Raw genomic sequence first — 21924 nt, 5'->3', positions numbered from 1 at the left:
TTTGCATGCTCAATCTCCACTGTACTAGTTTATATCACTTTGGTACAAGGTACAAGTGTGCAGTACAGTATTATTGTATTCATTAGAATCAACATGTTAAAACGCAAATGGAAGGACTTAAAAAGAGGGAGTTTTGGTCACCTTAAAGGATTTTTAGTCTCACAGGCACCAGCTGAGAGCAGTGATCATTTAATGCCATTAAGAGCTATAGGCAGGTGTAATCCCTCAGACCCAATAGTCAAGAGAGTTTATGAGCATCTTCACCAAACCTTTCAAGATCACACAAATTAAGCGTAGGTGTAGGTCTTATTACTTGGTGTCCTTGATCTCTGTCTTACAATTTTACAGGAATAGTTCACCCAAAATCAGTACATTATTCAAAATGTCATGAATCTAGGTCTTGAGGGGTCTAGTCTGAGTCTTTTATTGGTCTAGGTCTTGACTAAGAGATGGTCCTGACCAATACCAATGCTAATACCGGCCAACAAGATAAACTCATGACAGGCTAAAAAAACTGAAAACCAATGCTTTATTCTCCTGCAGAAGCCACAAGTCAGTGTGATTGTTTAAAACTACCATAGCCAGTTCACTTCATACTGTACGTGGCCTTGATTTTGGGAGAATTTTCCCCATTCCTTTACTATGTTGGGCATTTCAGAAAAGAATAATAATAATAGCAAGATGTAAGCCAAACCAACAAGCTCCAAGATGAATCGCAGCATTACAAATTTGAAAGTGTATGATGATGACGAGGATTCAAGTGTGTACTTATGAAGGCTGAACTACTCAATACACATATAATGATGCAAACAAATCAGACTGTATTTTTGTGTCTCCCTAATGTATTTGCTTCTCAGCAAATACCAATACTGGCTCTTCTGCTTTTATGTTAACTGATATTGTTAGCCTTGCAGTTCCCTTTTCTATGTCTCGAATAAGTTGAGGTGGAACTCACTTCAGGATTGTGGGTTCTGTTGTAGTACCGCACCAGGAATGTGGCAATTAATTACAGAAGGACTCACAGTGGTAAAGAAAACAGCATTCTTCAAAAGGTGCACATTTGTTGCATGCAATAGGTATGACATTGCTCTATGAGTCACTTTCAGTTAGCATGTTGACTAGGCTGCCACACTGAGGAAGTGAAGGGAGGATTTAGTAACTATGTCGAGTCAGCAGAAAGACCATGTCCGGGCAGAGGGTGGTTATAAGACAGGAATTTCTGAACTTGAATACTCTGGTTTGTATATTGAGTTGGTGTGATGCAAATGTACAGAGCACCACTGGGGATTTGTTCCTGTTGTGTTGGGAAATGGAGCTTTGCTCAGAAATGTCGTCATCTGGTGGTGTTCCAGTTCATGTGAGTTCATGCTCCTAAACGGTGTGATTCCATCAGCTTCATCACGCTCCAACTTTAACAAAAGATGGTGGTGAATTTGAACTAAAGTGCGAGCGCTGTCAGAGAGTCTTGCATGACTCATCTAATGGCTGGATCACAATTCCATAGGCTTAGTCATAGCTACATTGTCAATGTAAATGTATAAAATAAAGTGCAGTAAATGCTGACAATTAACCAGTCAGTCTCATCCAGTCAGTCTTCCCCCAAAGCATGATAACCTCCAGCTAATTGGCACAGTGACAGCGAGTATGAGTTTGTAATGAATTCTAATGACAATGTTGTTTTAATTGTCTTCTGATAATCCTGAGATCGATATCATTCCAGTGAAATCCCTGTGTATTTCAGTACAGAGCAGGTGCTTTGAAATTATAGCTGCTGTGCTGTGCACTGTGTGACATGGAAATTGTTCCCTACGTTTGATTTTTGGTTGGAGACAGCTGGAGGCGGCTTTAAATGCTGGGAACAGATCGAGACAAGGGCTTATTACTCATGACTGCTGGAAAAACACAGTGGGTAGTGGAAGAGGTGGACATTCTTGATTTAAGACACAGAATGCAATACTTATTGTGTTTGTCTTAGCTGCTTAAGATGTTGTAACACTGTGCTCACTGGGGTTGAGGTTCACCAGTTAACATGAGAGCTTGAGTCTGTTGTGGGGAGAGAGTAAATGTGTGTTACACATTTTGTCAAATCTGATAAATATACATAGGCCTATACCTTGTGAAAAAAGGTGCATTTAGTGTACTTTTAAAAAGGGTACATGTTATGGAAATATTAAGTGCAAACTAAATGTAATGTTTTAAATATTGCTTGTTATTTAATGATGTATTCTAGTTTAAACTTATATTAAATGCAATATTAATCTATATATATTTAATGAGTGTTTTTTTTACCCACTTAAGTTATATTTAAGTACAATATTCTATGTACTGTAATTTCATCATTATTTTTATTATGTTTGAAACATGCTTCTGAATGTACTGACAAGCATTTTTTGGTAAACTAAAACAGTATTATGTCATTCCTATCTATTGTATTTAAATATGTCTGTAATCACACATACTGTAAGAATGAAGTTGCAATTTAGTACATTTAAAATATGTTAACTTTAAACATAATATCAATGACATGCTACTGTTAGAATTGTAATCAAGTACTTTACATGTGCCTTAGTACATTAGTCAACACATCTAAACTTATTACAGACATGACAAAAGAATATTAAAATGGTGATTTATATTCTTCTTCTTCCAATCTTGAGTCTATGGCAGTTCATAGAACCACTTGCAGAAAAGTTATGAAATTTGGCAAACAAATAGAGGATAGTCTCAAGATTAACCATAGCAGGTTTGGAGTCTCTCAACTCAAACTCTCTAGCGCCACCAACAGCTCAAATTTGAACTCATGTTTATGTGAATATCTTTTGAAACTAAAGTTCAGAAGCAATTTTTTTTTTTCCTTTGATACTTTGGCTCACGTTGAGTCAAATGCACATCAAAATTTAAATGTTGAGTCAGATTTGTTTGTTATATATAATAATAATTATTGTTATTATTGTTTTTTCGAACTCTTCCTTGATATTGTCTGATTTTCACCAAAATTGGCTCAGATCATCTTCAGATCATGCTGGCCAAAAGTTATTAAGAGCTTTTTCATAAACTCCTCTTCTTGAATAACACACAAACCAATTTAATTAAGAGCGTCTATCTATCATCTCGCTCTATCTCTGCAATGCTGTCAAGTAGTCTGACCAACCTTGAACATTTCATCATAAGATTCACCTGAGGCTACATGCAGTGTTTTGGCACAGTGTCATCTACTGATCAGGAGATATGAAAAACGTCTCTGTTTTGATTGATTTAGCCTATTTTAATGAAACATGTCTTGTCAGATTCCTTGGATCATCCTGAGAACATTGAAACCAACTACAACATATTAGATCGAACTTGCAGTCCGCCATTTTGAATTTATTTGAAAAGATACTTTTTCAACCTCCTCCTATAACGTTGGTCTGATTTCCCCCAGCACAAAGTTAGCAAAAAAATTTTTAGTAGAACAAACTGTTCTCAAATAATGCATCAATGAAATTGTTGGCATGATGTCAAGCTGGTTGCATATAGTAACTTTTTACGTGTCGTCATTGTCACCTCACAACCCCTCACACAACAATTTGTATTTTATAATATCTTTCCTATATTGTTCTGTATTATTCAGATATTTTATTTATTACCTGGAAATGACTTACAACAACTCACAAACCATATATTGTCACAATCGTGCATGTAGTGCCTTCATGTTTCATCAGTCCAAACCAAGTGTGCCTCACAAGAGAAAAGTGAAGCCAAAACTTTTCAATCACCCCCACCCAGATGGCTGGACTTAACCCCACCCTCTTCATGTAATCTAAATGGCATGTAAGACAAACTAAATAATCAAATTGCATTTAAAATATTTTTTTTCCCAAATGTAGTTTCTGTCTTTTTTTTGTTTCTTGTTATTATGCTGATGTATGTTCAAGTATTCTGTTTTCTAATTGGTTTGATTTGAGTTAGTTACTACAGTAGATTCTGTAAAATCGGGGTGTGGTGTCATGATTGCGATCTTGTGATTGGTTCTGCAGGAGTTTGGGGCGGGACGTTGATACCGAAGCTCCACCTCATGATCACTACTGCGCAGACTCAGGCTCCAAATGAATCGCTAATGCGCAGACTGCACATTCAATACAGTTTAGCTCAACTCATTTTCACAAGTGTATGATAAATAGGCACTTTTCTAGTAATTTGTTAAAGTCTTGAGCCTGGTCCCTTCAGAGTGCAGTGATAAACGGTGCTTGAAAATCTGCCATGTTGGCCGTCTGCCTCGCTGAACACCTTTGGGATGAACTGGAACAGTGAGCCAGGCCCCATCATCATCTGTTAACTTCAGAGCCTGACCTCTTGAGTCTTGATGAACATTTAATTTCAAAGTATGAGGGGGGAAAAACAGTGCTCCTGCTCCTGCATCTATCCAAAGACCAACAGTTAAAAACAGAATCCAACCTGGTCTCATCAGGACAGAAATGCAGGAAACTCTTTTGACAGCACACATGCAATATGTGAGTGGGGATCTATGATCTAAAGTGGGACATGTGGCTTCCCGCTGTGAGGCCCACTGCTTTAATCTCTCTAGCAAGGTCAGAAACTGAGAGGAACCCGCTGGAGAGCCAAATCCAGGACTTAGTGGATTACTGAGGCTCTTATGGCCACGCAATAACCTTCATTCCAATTGATTTCCTATCAGCGTCGGACATGAGTTATGAAATTTACTGTATACTAATGAAATACGGCGTAAATATATTATTTGATACATGTTGTCCTTGAATTAGTCTTTTCCTTAAGTCTGCTTAAGATAATTCAATTACAAATGCACAATATAAAATGAGCAACAAAACAAATGAGCAAAACAGTTGTAACAAGCAGGAGATATTTCTATTATTATGCCAATGCCTTTTTTGCTGTTATTTTTCTGTGACTACTTCTAGTGATTTGGGAAGTTTGACAGCCGCCATGTGCTTGGTGAACTGCTATTGTATTGAGGAGCCAGTAAAGAGGAAAAAATCTCTGTTAGTGTTTCTTGGAAAATGACAGCATATGTGTTTAAAACAACATGCGAATAAGCAATCAGCCAATGACTCGCAGGACTGTGTTTGAGTCTCTGTTTCTGCAGTTTCATGGCAAGCTCCTCCTGAAAGCCTCTCTCTCTATGTGCTGTGCTGTAAGTTCCCAGTCAGAGCCAACAGAGGTCACTCGATGCATTTCTCTTCAAGCTGATTTTGGCCTGTGATCATGGTGCCTTTGCAAACTTTAATGTCAAGTACGATTTACTAAAGTGCTGGTCCTTGTCAACATGAAATCAGAATCTACACTATCTACTATCTTCCTGGTTTTATTGATTCATCAGTGCTTTCTATTCAGATAATATTTAATAAAACGTTTGTATTCGCACTTGAAAAACAATGGAAATTATGTACCTGTTTGGCTTTCTGACAGTTTTCATCCTCTCCATTCCAGTCACCTGGCTTCACTGTGGCATGTTTGATAAGGATTTTTTAAATCATTACTGACCAGTCCTGTCTTACAATGTCTTACATTTCTGACAAGCTTTTGCTCTTTTCAAGTGTACTGTAAGTCTATGGACAATCTTTTTAAATTCAATTTTACAAAACAAAATCAAATTCTTACCATTGCCTGTTTATGTTTTCTAATGGGTGTCTGTTGCGCTGGCACATGCAGCATGAGCTGGTTATGAGCTAATCCTAAGCAACTAGCTGCCAACTAAGGACTAGCTTAAACTTCAAAACATACCTAATCAGCATATTTTTTTCAAGCGGGATAGCTGGTCCTCGTTCCCACAGCCACATTCCACTGTTCCCGACACTGCCTTGAGAAACAATACAAGGAAAAACAACATTCCACAAATGCCGCTATGATAACAAGCCAACAATCACATTTACAAAGCCATCTGAGAGCATGGATCTGGTCGAGATTTCAGAACACGCAGACCTGGTTTGTGTAGCATTTGCACGAACCTTTAACCTAAGAACTGACTTGACTCATAACTCATCCTACACGGCTTGAATGATCATATGGCTTGTTGAGGAGAGGTGTGCAATACTTTGCTGAGAATGAAGATGAACGATAAAACGAGTCAAGACACATCACAGACTTTGAAGGAGGAACCTAACTCGATTTCCATTTTGTTCCGAAAATGTGGAATTTTCCAAAGCTATCTCAAGACCAATTTGTATGTATTTTACAAGGTGGCTAATCCGTATGAATTCGTACTGCACTCATATGATTCTGTATGATTTGTCTAGACCCCAGTGATGTGTAGGTTTAGGGGCGGGGTTAGGTGTAGGTCATTCGTACAAATTCATACGAATTGTGCAACTCTTAAAATACATACGATTCAGCACAAATTAGCCACCTCTTAAATATGTACCAATTGCCGTGAGATCAGGCTGAATTTTACACAGAGGCCGGTATTTACAGCACATGCATTTTACACAATAGCAGTGTGCACGGAAACCTTAGCAACAAATCCTACGTCAATTTGACTTTACATAATATTTACATAAACATCAGATTTCCAGCCCACACATGCAGACATCTGATTTCCATGTTGAATGGACTGCATAGTTCTGTATTGCATATTAGTTTAAAAATGCACTTTTTGTAAAACTGACCTGGCATCTAAAAACAAGTATGTCTTGTCTCTGTGTAGTAGACACACTCAGAAGGCGTTCTTCATATGCAGCACTGTTAGACTGGGACACAGCCATGATATTTGTTAACACAGACTTTAAATGATTTTATTTTAATAATCTTAAATTGACTAACATCTTGAAGCACATGTAAAGCACTTGAATATTATTGAACTACAGTATGATATTTTATATTACATTTAAATGTAATACATTTAAAATTTACTTAATAGCAACTTCATTTAAAATGTGGAACTACAAATATATTTCATTACATTAAACACAAGTTTCAATAGAAATGACATTTAAAGCATATTTGAGTTTACCGTGAATGCCTGTCGGTAGATTTACAGTAACAGTAGCATTTTTTTTTCAATGACATTAGTCCTGCCTAAGTTGGTTAAAATAAAATTTAGATAATGAATTTCATATAAATGTAAACTATACTACATTTTCATATAATTTTGCACTTGAGTAGGCCGAAGGTCTTTAAGAGTACAGCCTATTATTTCCATAATAAGTACTTGTGCTAAAGTGAATACTCACTAAAACAGAGGCTTTTCCTCTTCCTTTTTTTCTTTTTTGTTCTCAGTTTCTGTTCCAGAAAGCACTTCGGCTAAAGCGCTCCCCTCCGTCATTATTACGTCTTTATTTATTGCGCAACACAATACTTATCTCAACATGCATGAGTGTCTGTCTACGAATGCTTTTGATTTTATCTCAAATAGGCAGCCTTGGCAACAAGCTTATTTAGCACACTAATGTATGCACTCATCACAATGGCTAGAACTGTATTACAATAAACAAGAAAAAACAAATCACATGTTTCAAATTATAGGTTATATAATATGTGGCAACCCATGCTTAAACAAATAACACAACAGGTGTGGTGTGTCCTCCACAACATCGTTAAGTGTTTTACAACCGTTTTCACTATCTTCCAGTTTAGTAGTGCACTTCCTTCTTTTATTAGCATGATGAATCAAATTCATATGAACTTCACTGAATTTAGCTTAGAAATGTGAAACTGTTACGCTACATACATGTACAACAATAAAACACATACAAAAAAGGATCATTCTGCCCAATGTTCCCTTGTACACTTAATTGTTTTAATAGCTGATCATGTGGTGTCTGTCTGACATTGCTCTCGGCTCAGGGCCACACACACACACACACACACACACACACACACACACACACGCACACACACACACACACACACACACACACGTTCAGGGCTGTTCTCTGTCTGAGTTCGTCATTCAGTCTCCCTCCCACACACACCCACACACACACACACCCAAACACACACACACACACACACACTTACAGCCAGCACAGGGTGTGGATGGAGAAACTTTATACTGTGGCTCTGTCTCAAACCCTAGTAAGCTCCCTACCTAGACAGCTCCCAGTCTGAACATGCCAAGTCCCGTCAAAGTATTTTTTGTGCTTAATGAAGAAAAGGTTTTGTCACAATCAGGCGTGAGTTTAATTTAGTCTGTCATGAAGAGTTTATGAGAAATCATATGCTAGCCATATACACTCATAAACAGTACACACTACACAACTGGGAGTGAATCTCCTAAATTACAGAATACAGGAGATACTCCAGAAATGTGCTGTTTGACATAGTGACTGGTTTCTGTAAATAATGAATAAAAAAGGGATTAACATTCAGCAGTTGTTAATAAACCAACAGAGCATTGTTTTGTTTATGTTCTGTAGACTGATGATTTTAATAAGCCATTTGACAGACAGTTTTAGTACAAATTAAAACATTATCAGCCATTTACAGAGATTAAACTCATCAGCTGCATTTGAAATAGCCTGACATAAGGAATAGCTATGAGGTGGTTTTGTGATTTTATCAGTTTAATTACAAGATTATTTCTTAGAACTTAATTTGTTTGAGATCATTTTGTGGTTCTCTGCTTTCTTGGCTTTGTCACAGGCTCATACATGAGGAAAGGTGTCTAATCTGTATATTAATCCAGCAATGTAGTTTTGTTTCTGGGGTTTTCTAGGACAACACAAGCTGTTGGTGGACAAGTGAGCCAAATGATGTAACATTTAGTTGTTTAAACTAGCCTTAATGTGTCATGTTTACAAATAAAAGCTTGATATCGGATGCATTCATGGTAATGTAATGAAGTCAGGTCCTGTTCACGCGCTTTATCAAACACTGGGCGCCAGTAGGAGAGAGAGAGAGAGAGAGAGAGAGAGAGAGAGAGAGAGAGAGAGAGAGTGAGAGAGAGAGAGAGAGTGAGACACGGCCCGTGTCGGAAGCGGTTGAGTCGCTCGGGATTGGCCGGTTACGGTTAAAGACACTCCCCGTTCACGGGCGAACACTCTTGCTCAACCGCAATCCTTCCGGTCTCCACTGTTATGTAAAATACCCGATTCTGTTCTCGAAAGTTGACGTTGTAGTTGACTTGTAGTTGTAAACCGAGATATTTTGAGCTTCGTTGTTGGTTTGTTTACGGTATCACGGGACTAAAGGGCGCGCGATGGTGCTGAAATCAGAAGACGGTGTCGGTGAGTGACGATCGATCGGCAGCTGTTACTCTTGCCAAACTTACTCTTCAAAATAAAATGTGCTTTGGATGTTCTGCGTTTATCAATGTCGAGTGCGAGTTTTGAGATGCGTTCAAATCAGTTGACACGTGATTCACTATATACAGCACTTTGACTCTTTAGACGTTGGTGTTAATGTGTGTTATTTTTTTAAGTATATGTTTTTATTTTAATTTAGTTGGAAACAAAAAAAGCTTTAAATAAATAAATAAATAAATACAAATAAATATTATAGTCTCGTCTCACGGTTCTCATGCGTCACGTTCTGACAAAGTTTGACAACATGGCAAACACACTGAACTTTAGTTAACATGCTTATAATTAAACACCAAAAATGTTTTGTTTTTGTTTTTTTGAGGGTAGTAAAATATTTATTTATTTATTTATGTATGTAAGTATATATTTTTTTTTAATGCAGAATGAGTTTCTGTTGACAACTAGTTCTTTATGTGACCTGTCAATCATATGTACTTCATTGAGTATGTAGTTATGTTATGAATTATTCATTGTGAATGAAAAGGCCTCACTGGTTTTGATGAGGATGAATGTGTTTTATTGTTCCATGATCCTCTTGTTTAAAAATATGTGCAAATGCCTGGGTTGAAATGCTTTCTGTAACCTTTGCTAGAAATTCCTGATGAGTTTGTTTGTGTATCTGAACTAGTCCGGACTCTTCTGCCTTACCTGAACGCTCAGCTGTAATGTTTAATTCGTCTGTCTCCCTAGTGAGACTTGAGCAGGCAGCAACTTGTCCAGACTCAGTCTTCTGCATACCACTGAACACATGAACTGGGTTCTGATGTCTCCTCATGTTCAGCAGTGTATTGTGTGTTTGTAACACTTGTGTGATGGTGAGGAATGTGGCTCAGCTGTCTGGGGTCAGCGAGGGGGTTGGGAGGTTTTCTAGGAGAAAGCTGATATCTCAGTCTCACATAGACGGGCTTTTGACTATCGATGTATTATGGCCAAGAACTATCCGCAGAGGTAGAAACCATCTCCAACAGAATACATTTGGGCCCTGCACAAAGCACAACATACAGCTCTGCTCAAGCGGTTCTTGTAGGGATGCATCCAATATTCGGCAATGGAAATTGTTAGTCCAAAAATACCAAAAAACTCTCTTTCGGTGTTTGGCGGAATAAGTGAAAAGGCCGAATAATACGTACTGAACAATGACTAAAGCGATCAAATAGAGGCACGCACTAATGCAGCAAACCTGTTAGCAAAAACTCGTGGTATTGATGTGCAAAAATTGACTTTGGTGTGCATATAATAAGCAGTTTTCATATGCATATAATACAGAATCTGTTAATGTGCATATGGTATGCAGGTTTCGAGTACACATGATACGCATCTACCCCACAACCCTAAACCTACCCTTCATGTAGCATAAACATAAACACGCCATTACCACAAGTTGTAATTTTAATTTGGCGTACTATTTATACGCACTGTCGTGAGATGAATTTTTAAAGGCACGTGACAACGTGATACATGCGACAAACAGACTTCCCTAATTCGTAATGAGAATCATGTATAAATCTGCATGCTGTTGTCAACAAAAAGAAGCACTGATATATTTCTGCGGGTTTCTGCCAAGATAAAAGCAGAGAAAAAGCAACAACTCCATCAACATTCATTCAAGTTTACTGTAGTTCTGTAAAATAAAATAAAAGACAATAGTAACATCTATATATTGATGGTGATATATTGATAGTGTTAATACATTGATTATAACACTCACACAGTGTTCAAGCTGGGATCTGTAATCTATTCTAATGTTTTAAAAGCACTCTTCTGCTCTGCAATGCTGTCTTTATGTGTACAGTAAAAATACATGCCTGACTTAGGTCTCAAAAATGGACAAAAATATTATTTTACTAATTATACATTTTAAGTTTAATTGTGTTTTGTTGGTATAATGTAAAACGAAAATGTTCAGTGGTAAGTAAAAATTATTAAACTGTTGTTTTGTAATTTTATTTTTTTATTTGAAAAGCAGGACAAAATGATAAAAAGCCAATTTTTGAGAATTTAATTAATGCAATGGTGAAAAATAAGGCAAAATAGGCCTAAAAAGGAGAAAATGTTAACAGCCATATTCGGTTTTTGGCCCAGTGTTTAATTTTGTTCAATTTTGGCCAAGAATTTTCATTTGGGTGCATCCCTAGTTTACTTTTACATTGTTTACTTGCTACAAAGTGTCTCACATTTCAAAGATTTCAACAGAATTTTGTAAACTTATAAACAGGGAAGTTTTCAGTTTTTAAAGCTTCCATAAAATGACCTTTGATCCCAAAGCACATGGGGTAATTACTAATATATCATCGCAAGAAATTATTACTGTTATATAATTATAATTACTGCTAAATGAATAAATATACATGTAACTCAACTTCATGTCACTCACTGTATCTACTTTCCAAATTAACAATCAAATGTACATGAAATATTGATTGGTGATCATATTGGAAATATATTTTGGTTAACAGATCATAAGTTATCGTATATCCAGAATTAAATATATCAGATTCCAAGACAAATTTCCATTCATTTTTTAATTTACTTGTAATTACATATTGCTACTTGGCTGGATGTTGAAAATGAGTCTGGTTAGTGCTCTTTCACATAGTAAGGGTGTGTGCTGTCTAAACCGCCACTTGAGAAAGAGACTTGACAGGAAATGACACCTTAAACTGAAGCCTTCATCTCGCTGCCCTTTAAAGCTTGGTGCATGAGATCATGGGAAAGTGCAGATTAATATTATTAGCATTCGGCTTCAGTTAGTTGAGCTGCAGTGTAAAATGCAAACATAATGTTTTTTTCCTCGTCTCTGCTCAGTTTCCTGTGTGTGCACTGTTGATCATCTATGTGACCGCTGTGGTCACGTGACTTCCTTCCCATGTGGGATGTTGACTGTGTGTCTGTGTTGTCACCATCAATATATAGATGTTTTTATTGGCACATTTAAGCTATGGACAGTAACTGTGATGCTGCTGACTATCACAGGAAGTCATTTCAACGTTTCATCCCTCAGTTCATAAATTCCAGACAATATTGTGTTTGCAGTTTCAGTAGAAGTCTGAGGGCAAACATTGCAAAACTAAAACAAAACATCTCTTTTACATTGATCTAACATCTCTCACAGAAAATATTCTTGTAATTACAGGTGATCGATATAACATACATATACAATACAATACTGTGTTTGATCCCCTGTCATCTTCAGAACTGCCTTAATTCTGCGTGGCATTGATTCAACAAGGTGCAGAAAGCATTCTTTAGAGATGTTGGCCCATATTGATAGGAATCTTAGCATCTTGCAGTTGATGGAGATTCGTGGGATGCACATCCAGGGCACGAAGCTCCTGTTCCACCACATGCCGAAGATGCTCTATTGGGTTGAGATCATTTTAGTACAGTGAACTCATTGTCATGTTCAAGAAACCAATCTGAAATGATTCGAGCTTTGTGACATGGTGCATTATCCTGCTGGAAGTAGCCATCAGAGGATGGGTACATGGTGGTCATAAAGGGATGGACATGGTCAGAAACAATGCTCAGGTAGGCCGTGGCATTTAAATGATGCCCAATTGGCACTAAGGGGACTAAAGTGTGCCAAGAAAACACCCGTGAGTGGTACCCGGTGGGGTCTTCTGCTGTTGTAGCCCATCCGCCTCAAGATTGTGTTGTGGCTTCATAAATGCTTTGCTGCATTCCTCGGTTGTAACGAGTGGTTATTTCAGTCAAAGTTGCTCTTCTATCAGCTTGAATCAGTCGGCCCATTCTCCTCTGACCTCTAGCATCAACAAGGCATTTTCTCCCACAGGACTGCCGCATACTGGATGTTTTTCCCTTTTCACACCATTCTTTGTAAACCCTAGAAATGGTTGTGCGTGAAAATCCCAGTAACTGAGCAGAGTTTATTATTATTTTTTTTCATGATTCTTTATGTTGGTTTTACTATTTTGCAAGGTGTCTGAGCAGCACAGCCAAACCAATTTCCCTATTAAAAAAAAAAAAACACATAAAAGGTAACAAAATATTAAATAATAAAGAATTGCAGACATTTAGGCCAAAATCTTCTAAATGGGTGAAGATACATATCTATGTCATTGTTTCATCTTTGTTATTAAAATATAAGAACAAAGATACGTATAACAAATGCATATAATATCAGCCCCTCCAGAAAAACGTGATTATGCGATCGCCTGATTTAATGCATAATCAGCCAAAGGCCGCATATTTATGTGGGGTCGCATTTTTTCAAATACGCCGCTCTTTTGCAGCATAAATTGTCGATTTCAGAAAGCAAAATATGCGGGGCTAGCATGATTTCATAATCCCTGTATTTTCCATGCAATAAAACTCACATATATATTAGCAGAAAGTTGAAAAATGTTGCGTTTACTTCACACAAGTAAAGCACCAGTTTCCCCCTATTGCCTTGGGAACCTTATGAAGTGACGTAATTACGTAACGTGAACATCATCTGCAAACCCCTGCAAAACCTGAAGCGCGCAAATCATTCTTATTTGCAAACAAAAATAAGTGCAAAAGAAAGCGCGAAACAGTTTCCCGATTTGTTACATGACAGTGTAGCCAAATTATTTTGCGAGAACTTGCGAAAACTGCGGTTTGATGAAATAGAGAAAAAAAGGTGATTCCCCCAACACCCCCTTCTCACTAGGCTACTAACACTGTTGTAGTTTCATTCAGAAGTTGATGCAACTTTACAGTTGTAAGATTGCACTTTTTTGTTACAGAACAGTACCAAAAACGTACAGTTGTAATTATATTAGTAATATGTAAAATAATTTACGTTGCAGAAAGAGATTGCAACTTAAATATTCTGTGATTTAGTATGCTTGCTTATCATAGGAAGTAATAAGAAATTACTCTTTACATAAAGGTAGTAGCCTAGTGAGAAAAAAAGTGTTGGGGGAATCACCTTTTTTCTCTTTTTTATCAAACCGCAGTTTTTGCAAGTTTACGCAATTTCATCGTATAAAATTGCAAAAATATCCCGCATATTCCATCGCATTTTTTAAGAAAATGTGCCGCAAAATCAAGGATTTTTGCCCGCAACAATCACAAAAAAAATCTGCGTTTTTCTGGAGGGACTGTAATATACAAATAAAACAATCAGTGCTTCAATTTTAAGGTGCGCTAGGTGTTTTTAGTGTTCAAGAAATTGAATGACTTCAGATAATAATAAAAAACTATGTAGCTACCCTTGACTGTATGAATTATAGATGGATTCTTATTAAAGCAGCTGTATTAAAGTTCTTCAGTCAAGAGCAGTGAGGGGTTTTTCTCTTTGTGTTTTGTTGATTTTTTTAACATTACAGGAATAACCTAGTTCATCTACTCACTCTCAAGTTGTTTTAAACCTGAATGAGTTTCTTTCTTCTGTTGAACATAAAAGTTATTTTGAAGGATGTGGGTAACCAAATAGTTGCTGGTCACCAGTGACTTTCATTGTATTTTTTTCCGGTTATCAAAGTCATTGAGGATTACCCACAATCTTCAAAATAGCTTCTTTTGTGTTTTTTTTTTATTTTTTTATAATATATATATATATATATATATATATATATATATATATATATATATATATATATATATATGTATATATAAAGGTTTGCCATTGTCTGTAATTATAATGCATGTAATAGCACTTTTAATCTTTCAGATTGGGGCTTTTGTTAAAAGGCATTTGTTTGAGTACATAAACCGATTTGGTATTCTGTCAGACAATGGTTTAACTGTTTTGTTCAGTAGGGCAGGTGCTCATTACCAGTTTAACTGGTACGCACAAAAGCCAGATCTGAATCGCACTGGTTCACTTTGGCCTGAATGTTCGTTCTGCTTTTCTCCACGCAGTGAAAGTGGTTGTGAACCAGGAAGCCACTGCAAACTCACAGCATTGATATTCTGTTTGACATACTTTTCATTTATGGGTGAACTATCCCTTTAAATTTAAATGAAATGATTCGGTATTAAGAAGGTTTGTCACTATTGGTAACTTGGTTAGTGAGAATGGCTGTGTCATGCACGGTCTATATTCATCTATATGTGGTGATTGCTCATGAGATTTGTCCTGTATGCTTTCGTTTGTTCTCATGAAGGGCAGGATGTTTACTCTGCAGAGCTTCAGGATGTTTGCTCAGCACAGCGGCCCGTCTGCTCTGGGCTCCTCCTCACAGATCCACCGGTGCCTCATGATTGTTTAACTAGGCCAATGATTAAAATAAATCAGTCTGCATTCCTCATACAGAGCTCCAAACTGCCTGTTGTTATTGTTCGTGTTATTTTTGGCTTATGCCTGCTGCATTGATTTCCTGGCTTTCACTCGCGCTTGTGAATCGTGTTGTATTGAAGGAGTGTGTCTGACACAGAAACATGTCATCTCTTTAGAGTTCTGCCCTCCTCTGATTTAAGACCATCACCGATGCTGGCGGATTCCAGGAAAACGCATTTAAAAGATGATCTCAGGCTGCCATGAGCTGTCATGATGATCTTACTGTTATTACAGGATTAGTTCTCTTCTAGAATACAAATTTCCTGATAATTTACTCACGCCCTTGTCATCCAAGATGTTCATGACTTTCTTTCTTCAGTCGCAAAGAAATGAAGGTTTTTCGGGAGCTTCTTGAGCTTCAAAGGGTTTAAAACGATTCCAGCTGTGGAATAAGGTTATTATCTAGTGAAACCATTGGTCATTTTCTTTAAATAAGAAATAAAATAAATATTTTGATACTTTTCAACCACAAATGCTCATCTTACACTTGTTCAACTTTACCTGTTTAGGACGTAGTCAGAAGCACTGTCCTTGTGTTTATAAAGTGATTGTGCAAAGAAAGTTAAATGCCCATAAAATAAAATACAATTATATATATATATATATATATATATATATATATATATATATATATATATATATATATATATATATATATATATATATATATATATATATATATATATATATATTTGTTTGATGAAGTTGGAGGAGAAAATTAGTTTTTTTGCCCTATACCCTACATTTCTGAACCTGGAGAACACAGATGAAGAGATAACCACGCGTGTTCTTTCCAACGGGATTATGTAATGCGGGAATTTGCAGACGTGCATCGCAAAGCTAGTGCAAGATATGCATTTTTATGGTTAAAAGTATAGAAATAAGACCCTTATTCCTCGGCTGGGATCACTTGGAGCTCTTTTAATTAAATATTAATTAAATTAATGTTTTATGTCTTTATCTGATAACTAGAAAAAATGTAATACACAAGCCAGAATTTCTGACAAAAAAAAAAAAAAAAACAATCCATAAGGCTATTGTAAATATCTTTGTTTTTATGCATTCATATGATTATACATAAATAAAACCGAAGGTGAGGATAAAAAAAAAAAAAAAAAAGTTCATAGGGCCCTAAACGTGTAGGCTAATTTGGGAATTTTTGTTAAACTTTTAATAAATTGATTTTAAATGGGACAAGTTTCATGATTTTAATGAATTAGACATGCTTTATGGTTAATAAAAGTTTAACCATTGAAAAGGAATCCAGAAAAAGTACATTTTTATAAAGTACATTTTTTTTTTACTGATTTCATGGGGCCATATAACCTTATTGTGCACAACTAAGAGAAAAGCCATTGTAAAATGACCAGTTATTTTTTATTTGCAAACACTTTAGATTTACCAGTATTTTACTGTAAAAGTATTGTTGCATTAAGATCTGTTATAGTTTTTCACAGTGTAGAGTAAGGGAGCTTACCTTTACCTGTTTGAGCTACACCAAGATTACATGTATGCTACAAATAGGCTGTGTGTGAGTGCAGAAGTGATGTGAATGTGACTCATTGGCCTGAGACTGATGACATTTCCTCCACTGTTTGCCGTAGTCATATGAACACAAGTACCACACACCAAGATAATGTGTCTCTAAGTTAAAGCGGCTTTGCAAAATATTAGAGTATTCAAGGGACTTTAATAGCTCCTTTTGGCTGATACTAATATAACTTGAGCCAAGTAATGGGATCCCTGCTGTGGACAGTGATCTAAAAAAAATTGGGTGAACAAATTAGGATTAAGTAAGAGTGGAGAATGACCGCTAGATGGGGCTTCCTTGTTTGTGAAGGCATGATGTCTGAGGGAGGAGGAAGGAGAGAGAGACAGACAGAGTGTGGGATGGAGAGGACCGGCTCCACTTCAGCAGTATGTGAAACGTGTCTTCCTGTTCCTCGGTTTGATGTTGCCAATGTCTGTCTCTGCCATACTGAACACTCAGCTGCCACTTCTTACACGGATATGGAGTCTGGTTTGAAGTGATCTGTAGTTTGGCTGCTATTTTGGAAAATGAAGAAGAAGAGAGAGTTTTGAAGAGTGAACAGAAGTGGATGGATATCAGAAAAACTGATTGATTTCACGAAACATCACAGATTCAGGTCAGTTGGCTTTAAAGCTTTAAGTGGATAGGTTTTTGGATGTCTGATGCTTCAAGTATGACATTGAAAGTGTCTGTAAAATGTACTGTCTTACATATTGAGCATTTTGATTGCATGCAGAAGGATCATTTGTGGACTCATTAGTTTCTGTTGGGCATTTAACTTGTTCTTGTTCAGATGAAGAATGTAAGGATGGAAAATAGGAGCCTAGGATGATATACTATGATATACTGTTACATTTGATTCCAGGCTTTATGAGAACGTTTATTATTGCAGGTGAGTTTTTCAAGTAACTTCTCAAACAACCTCAGTTGTTACCAAAATCGGGCAGAAAAGCCCTATGAAGTAAGGCATTGTCTCTAATCCAGAGGATAGTTGTACTAATGGCTTTACAGAGTTCAGTGATCGATGATCTGCCCACTGCTTCTGTGTTCTTCTGCCAAGCAGTCCCACACGGCGCTTGGAAATGCTGGACTCTGTATTTTTCAGTCCAGTGGCTTGAACAATGACCCTATACATGCATTGATTGTTTTTTTCAGTACTTCAGTCTCTTCGGATCACCCTACCAGAGATCAGGAATGTGTCAGTACCTTTGCCAGTGCCATGTTTCACAGTTTGGACTCAATCGTACAATTTTAAAGGGACCTAGATTGGGAAGAAGTTCTTATGCAGACAAACCTAATAAACCATATTTGCAATTAAACATACAGAAACAGAGATGTTTCTTTGGCTGATGAACAGGTTTTGTAAGTAAATATTTCCAGGCTGGCAGGACAACGGCCTTTTAACAGAGACTCAGAAAATCTGGCAGATAGAGGTTCTACTCACCTTCATCGATTCATATAGTGCTTTATACAATACAGATTGTTTCAAAGCAGCTTTACAGTGTTAAACCTGAAAAACATGTGCTGATATTGCAAGAAGACAATAGAAAACAGTCAGTTTATCAGTTAAAGTCAGTTCATTGTTGATTCAGTGGTGTCATCATTCAGCTCAATTCGGTTCTCTTCCAATAGTCTCTGTGCAGTCAAGTCAACAATGTTGCCAGAAATTAAGCATCCCCAACTTAGCAAGCCAAAGGTGACAGTGGCAAGGAACCAACTTCATCGGTGACAGAACAAAAAACGTGGGAGAAACCAGGCTCAGTCGAGGGGCCAGTTCTCCTCTGGCCAGATGAAACCAGCATGGTGTGGTTTTATTCCAGGATTCAGTGCACATCAGATTGACTCATCTGGTTCTCAATGTCTTGAGCCAATGTCCAACAAGGTCTTCACAGGGGACCTGTCTCTGGGGCTCATCTAGTTGTCCTGGTCTCTGCTGATATTCAAGGCTGTAGAGGTCATCTCTAGGTGCTGATCCACCATCTGAACCGGATGCGGAAAATCTTCTACTGAAGATGCAATGCAGGGAGATTAAGATTGTTTCGAGAGAAGAAAGTAATGATGAATACTTTGGAAAGACAGTGGACCGCTTGTACTATATTGCAGGGATGCTCTTGGACTTGATACAGGGAAGCACCTTGTCCATCACAAGGTTAAAATATCTTTGAGGAAATCCCAAGGCACTTGGAGAAAACCAACGCAAACTCCATACAGAAAGAAGTCCTGGTTCAGCAGGGATTCGAACCAGAGACCTTCTTGTTGTAAATTTACAATTCTACCCAATGAGCCATCATGCTGTCCTTCACCACATTATTTCAAAGTGATTTACTGCCCACTTGTAGGAATGGTCTGCCTTGTGCTGTCAAAAGTTAAGTGCTGAGGGACTGAGAGCTTGTGTCCTGTTCGTTGTTGACTTCTGGGACCTTCTACTTTCTGGAACTGAGTTTCAGTCGCCATTGTACACCACTACCAGGTTGGATCCATGTGTATTGGACATGGATCCCATGCCCAGTTGCTGAAACAAATTCCACTGTCCTTGCTCCAATCCCTGAGACAAATGTCTGTAAGCATCTACTTTCATTTATCCTGCTTTATGTTGCCTTAGCAAAATAATTCTGTTACTGCAGGTCATATATCCCTGCAATGATCAGAAATGAAGCCAGAGCTCAGGATCACTTTGTGAGGATGTATGTTTTTGCAATTTCTTTGCATCTCATTTATTACATATTACGTTCAAATCTCATGAGCCATTGATGGGAGAGATGGTATATGCATGTGGTGCCTTGGGCTCCCATAGGCACACAATAAACTGGGTTAGATCCAAGAAAGGAGATCCTCCAGGATTTATTTCCTGACTTTGAGAGGAGAGTTCTCCAGTGGTTCTGAATGGAAAATAAATGTGTGCCAATTCTGACGACATGGAAATTGGACTGGGTCTTCAAGGGCTTGTTTATGTCAAGAGGCTCCTGGTAATTGTGGCTTTTCTTTGCTGGGTTATGGTGCCTCTGCTCCACCCTTCCATTCACTCTGAACAACTCCAGAGCAGCTTTAGCAACTAATCGGAGCAAAACACTCTTCACACTTCATGCCTTAAATAAGGACTACAGAAACGGGTCAATAAAAGCTCATGCTGCTCTCAGCAACAGGACTCAGAGGAGGGATGTGATCATGCTCACTAAGTATGTCAGCAAAGGCCCATGATAAATGAGGTCAATGAATAAGCGGAAGAGCATGTTCTGGATAATACCCTGATCAAATCAGCTGAACGGTTTCAAATATTCAGAACGTAGGCTTGTGAGACGTGAGTTGAGAGATGCTGGTTTTGTCTCTTTGAATCTTTACGTTCTGTTATCAGTTGGAGACAATCTGGTTTTGTTTTGATTTTATTTTCATACCCAATCACTATTTAGAGCACATCTGAGAATACACAGTGTGTTCCTATCTGAGACCATGTCTCAATGCTCATTTTATGACATCATTTGCTTTTTTTTATCATATTTTTTTCTAAAACAGACCAATATTTATATGGCATTTAATAAAATTGGTTATATATTAAACATTGGCTACAAAAAAATCAATGATACCAAATACACCAATGTTCAATAAATATTTACATTTGTGAAATATAATAAGTATCAGCAGTACTTCTGGTAAATAGTAGCTGTATACATATTCCAAATCAGGGTGATTAAAATGAAGCTCATGAAATCAGTATTTATTCAGTCAGCCGACTTGTGCGTAATACTTATTAAACCAATTTATTGAAATTAAAGATCTTACTGATTGCCAATACCACGAATTGTCTCAGACTTCTAAACACTTCTTGAAAAATATAGTTAATATATAGAATAATTTAGGGATGGGAAAATAAATCAATGCATTTTGAATTGAGAAATGTTTTCCGATTCTGAGATTTTCCGAATGCATTGCGATAACTTTTCTTGAGTCGATTCTGATCTTAGTTTTGAACAGCAGATGGCACTGCATGCTTTAGAATCAGCCATACTATGCTTATTTCCAAATCCTTACACACACTTGAACCTAAAATAATCATTCATAAAATTCGGAAAAGTTGAGCGAATTACATGGGTGTAGGGCTGGGCGATATATCTAACGATATGATCATGCGCATCTAGTCAGTAAATCTGGTTCCGTGATTGCTGCTAAATCGCCATCACCTGCTTTTAAATGGAGCAGCATTTAATAGATAGAGCCGTAGATCACTGACAAGCTACGCAATATTGCGTTGATTATCCCAGATAATTTCTCCTTCGATAATGAACACGATATTGCATAGCTTGTCAGTGATCTGCGGCTCTGTCTATTAAATGCTGCTGCAATTTAAGCAAAATAAGCAGGTGATGGCAATTTAGCAATAATCACGGAACCAGATTTACTGACTAGATGCGCATGATCATATCGTTAGATATATCGCCCAGCCCTACATGGGTGTTCACAGTGGGCTGTTTACATTAATCTTACATCCTAAAAGCATTCTGAGCCGAGGTGAAATTAACATCACATGACCCAGCTGAACACACAAGCGCTCTTCAACACTCTTCTTCATTTGAGTGTGCAGATAAAAACTAGATTAGAGCGCCATCTGCTGTTTAAAACTTCCAGCGGAATCTCAATGTATTCTGAAACTCTCAGAATCATTCCACGAATCGATTCTGCATCGATTTATCACCCCAGCCCTAGAATAATCGCCCTCTTATGGTCTTCAACATGCAGTTTTATTAATATAGACACAGGGAAGAGTAATAACTATTCACAGGTGTAGCAGTTAGTACCCGAGATTGTGGTGTCCAGTAATATCTGCTTTATATTGTGCACTGGTTTTTCTTTTCATGTTAAGTTTGATTAATTATCCT

The 21924-nt window shown here is 37.3% G+C and overlaps 1 protein-coding gene and 1 long non-coding RNA gene across 5 annotated transcripts in view; one reads left to right on the top strand and one right to left on the bottom strand.

Annotated features, from left to right (window-relative positions):
- The window catches only part of LOC127944497 (uncharacterized), a 145244-nt gene that overhangs the window by 13656 nt on the left and 109664 nt on the right, over positions 1-21924 (bottom strand). The gene's annotated exons all lie outside the window — the stretch shown is intronic.
- LOC127944370 (cytohesin-1-like) overlaps positions 1-21924 on the top strand; it is a 57490-nt gene that overhangs the window by 19038 nt on the left and 16528 nt on the right. The window contains exon 1 of one of the 4 annotated variants that reach the window (XM_052540267.1): positions 8945-9179. The exons of the other annotated variants lie outside the window; for them this stretch is intronic. Within the exon in view, the coding sequence (XP_052396227.1) occupies positions 9152-9179 (28 nt within the window). The 5' untranslated portion in view covers positions 8945-9151. Of the gene's footprint in view, positions 1-8944; positions 9180-21924 lie in introns of those variants that run through there. 4 annotated transcript variants of the gene reach the window in all.

Source organism: Carassius gibelio, chromosome A3, assembly GCF_023724105.1.
Source record: "Carassius gibelio isolate Cgi1373 ecotype wild population from Czech Republic chromosome A3, carGib1.2-hapl.c, whole genome shotgun sequence".
NCBI classification, from domain to species: Eukaryota; Metazoa; Chordata; class Actinopteri; order Cypriniformes; family Cyprinidae; genus Carassius; species Carassius gibelio.
This window is presented reverse-complemented; position numbering and strand designations above follow the sequence as displayed.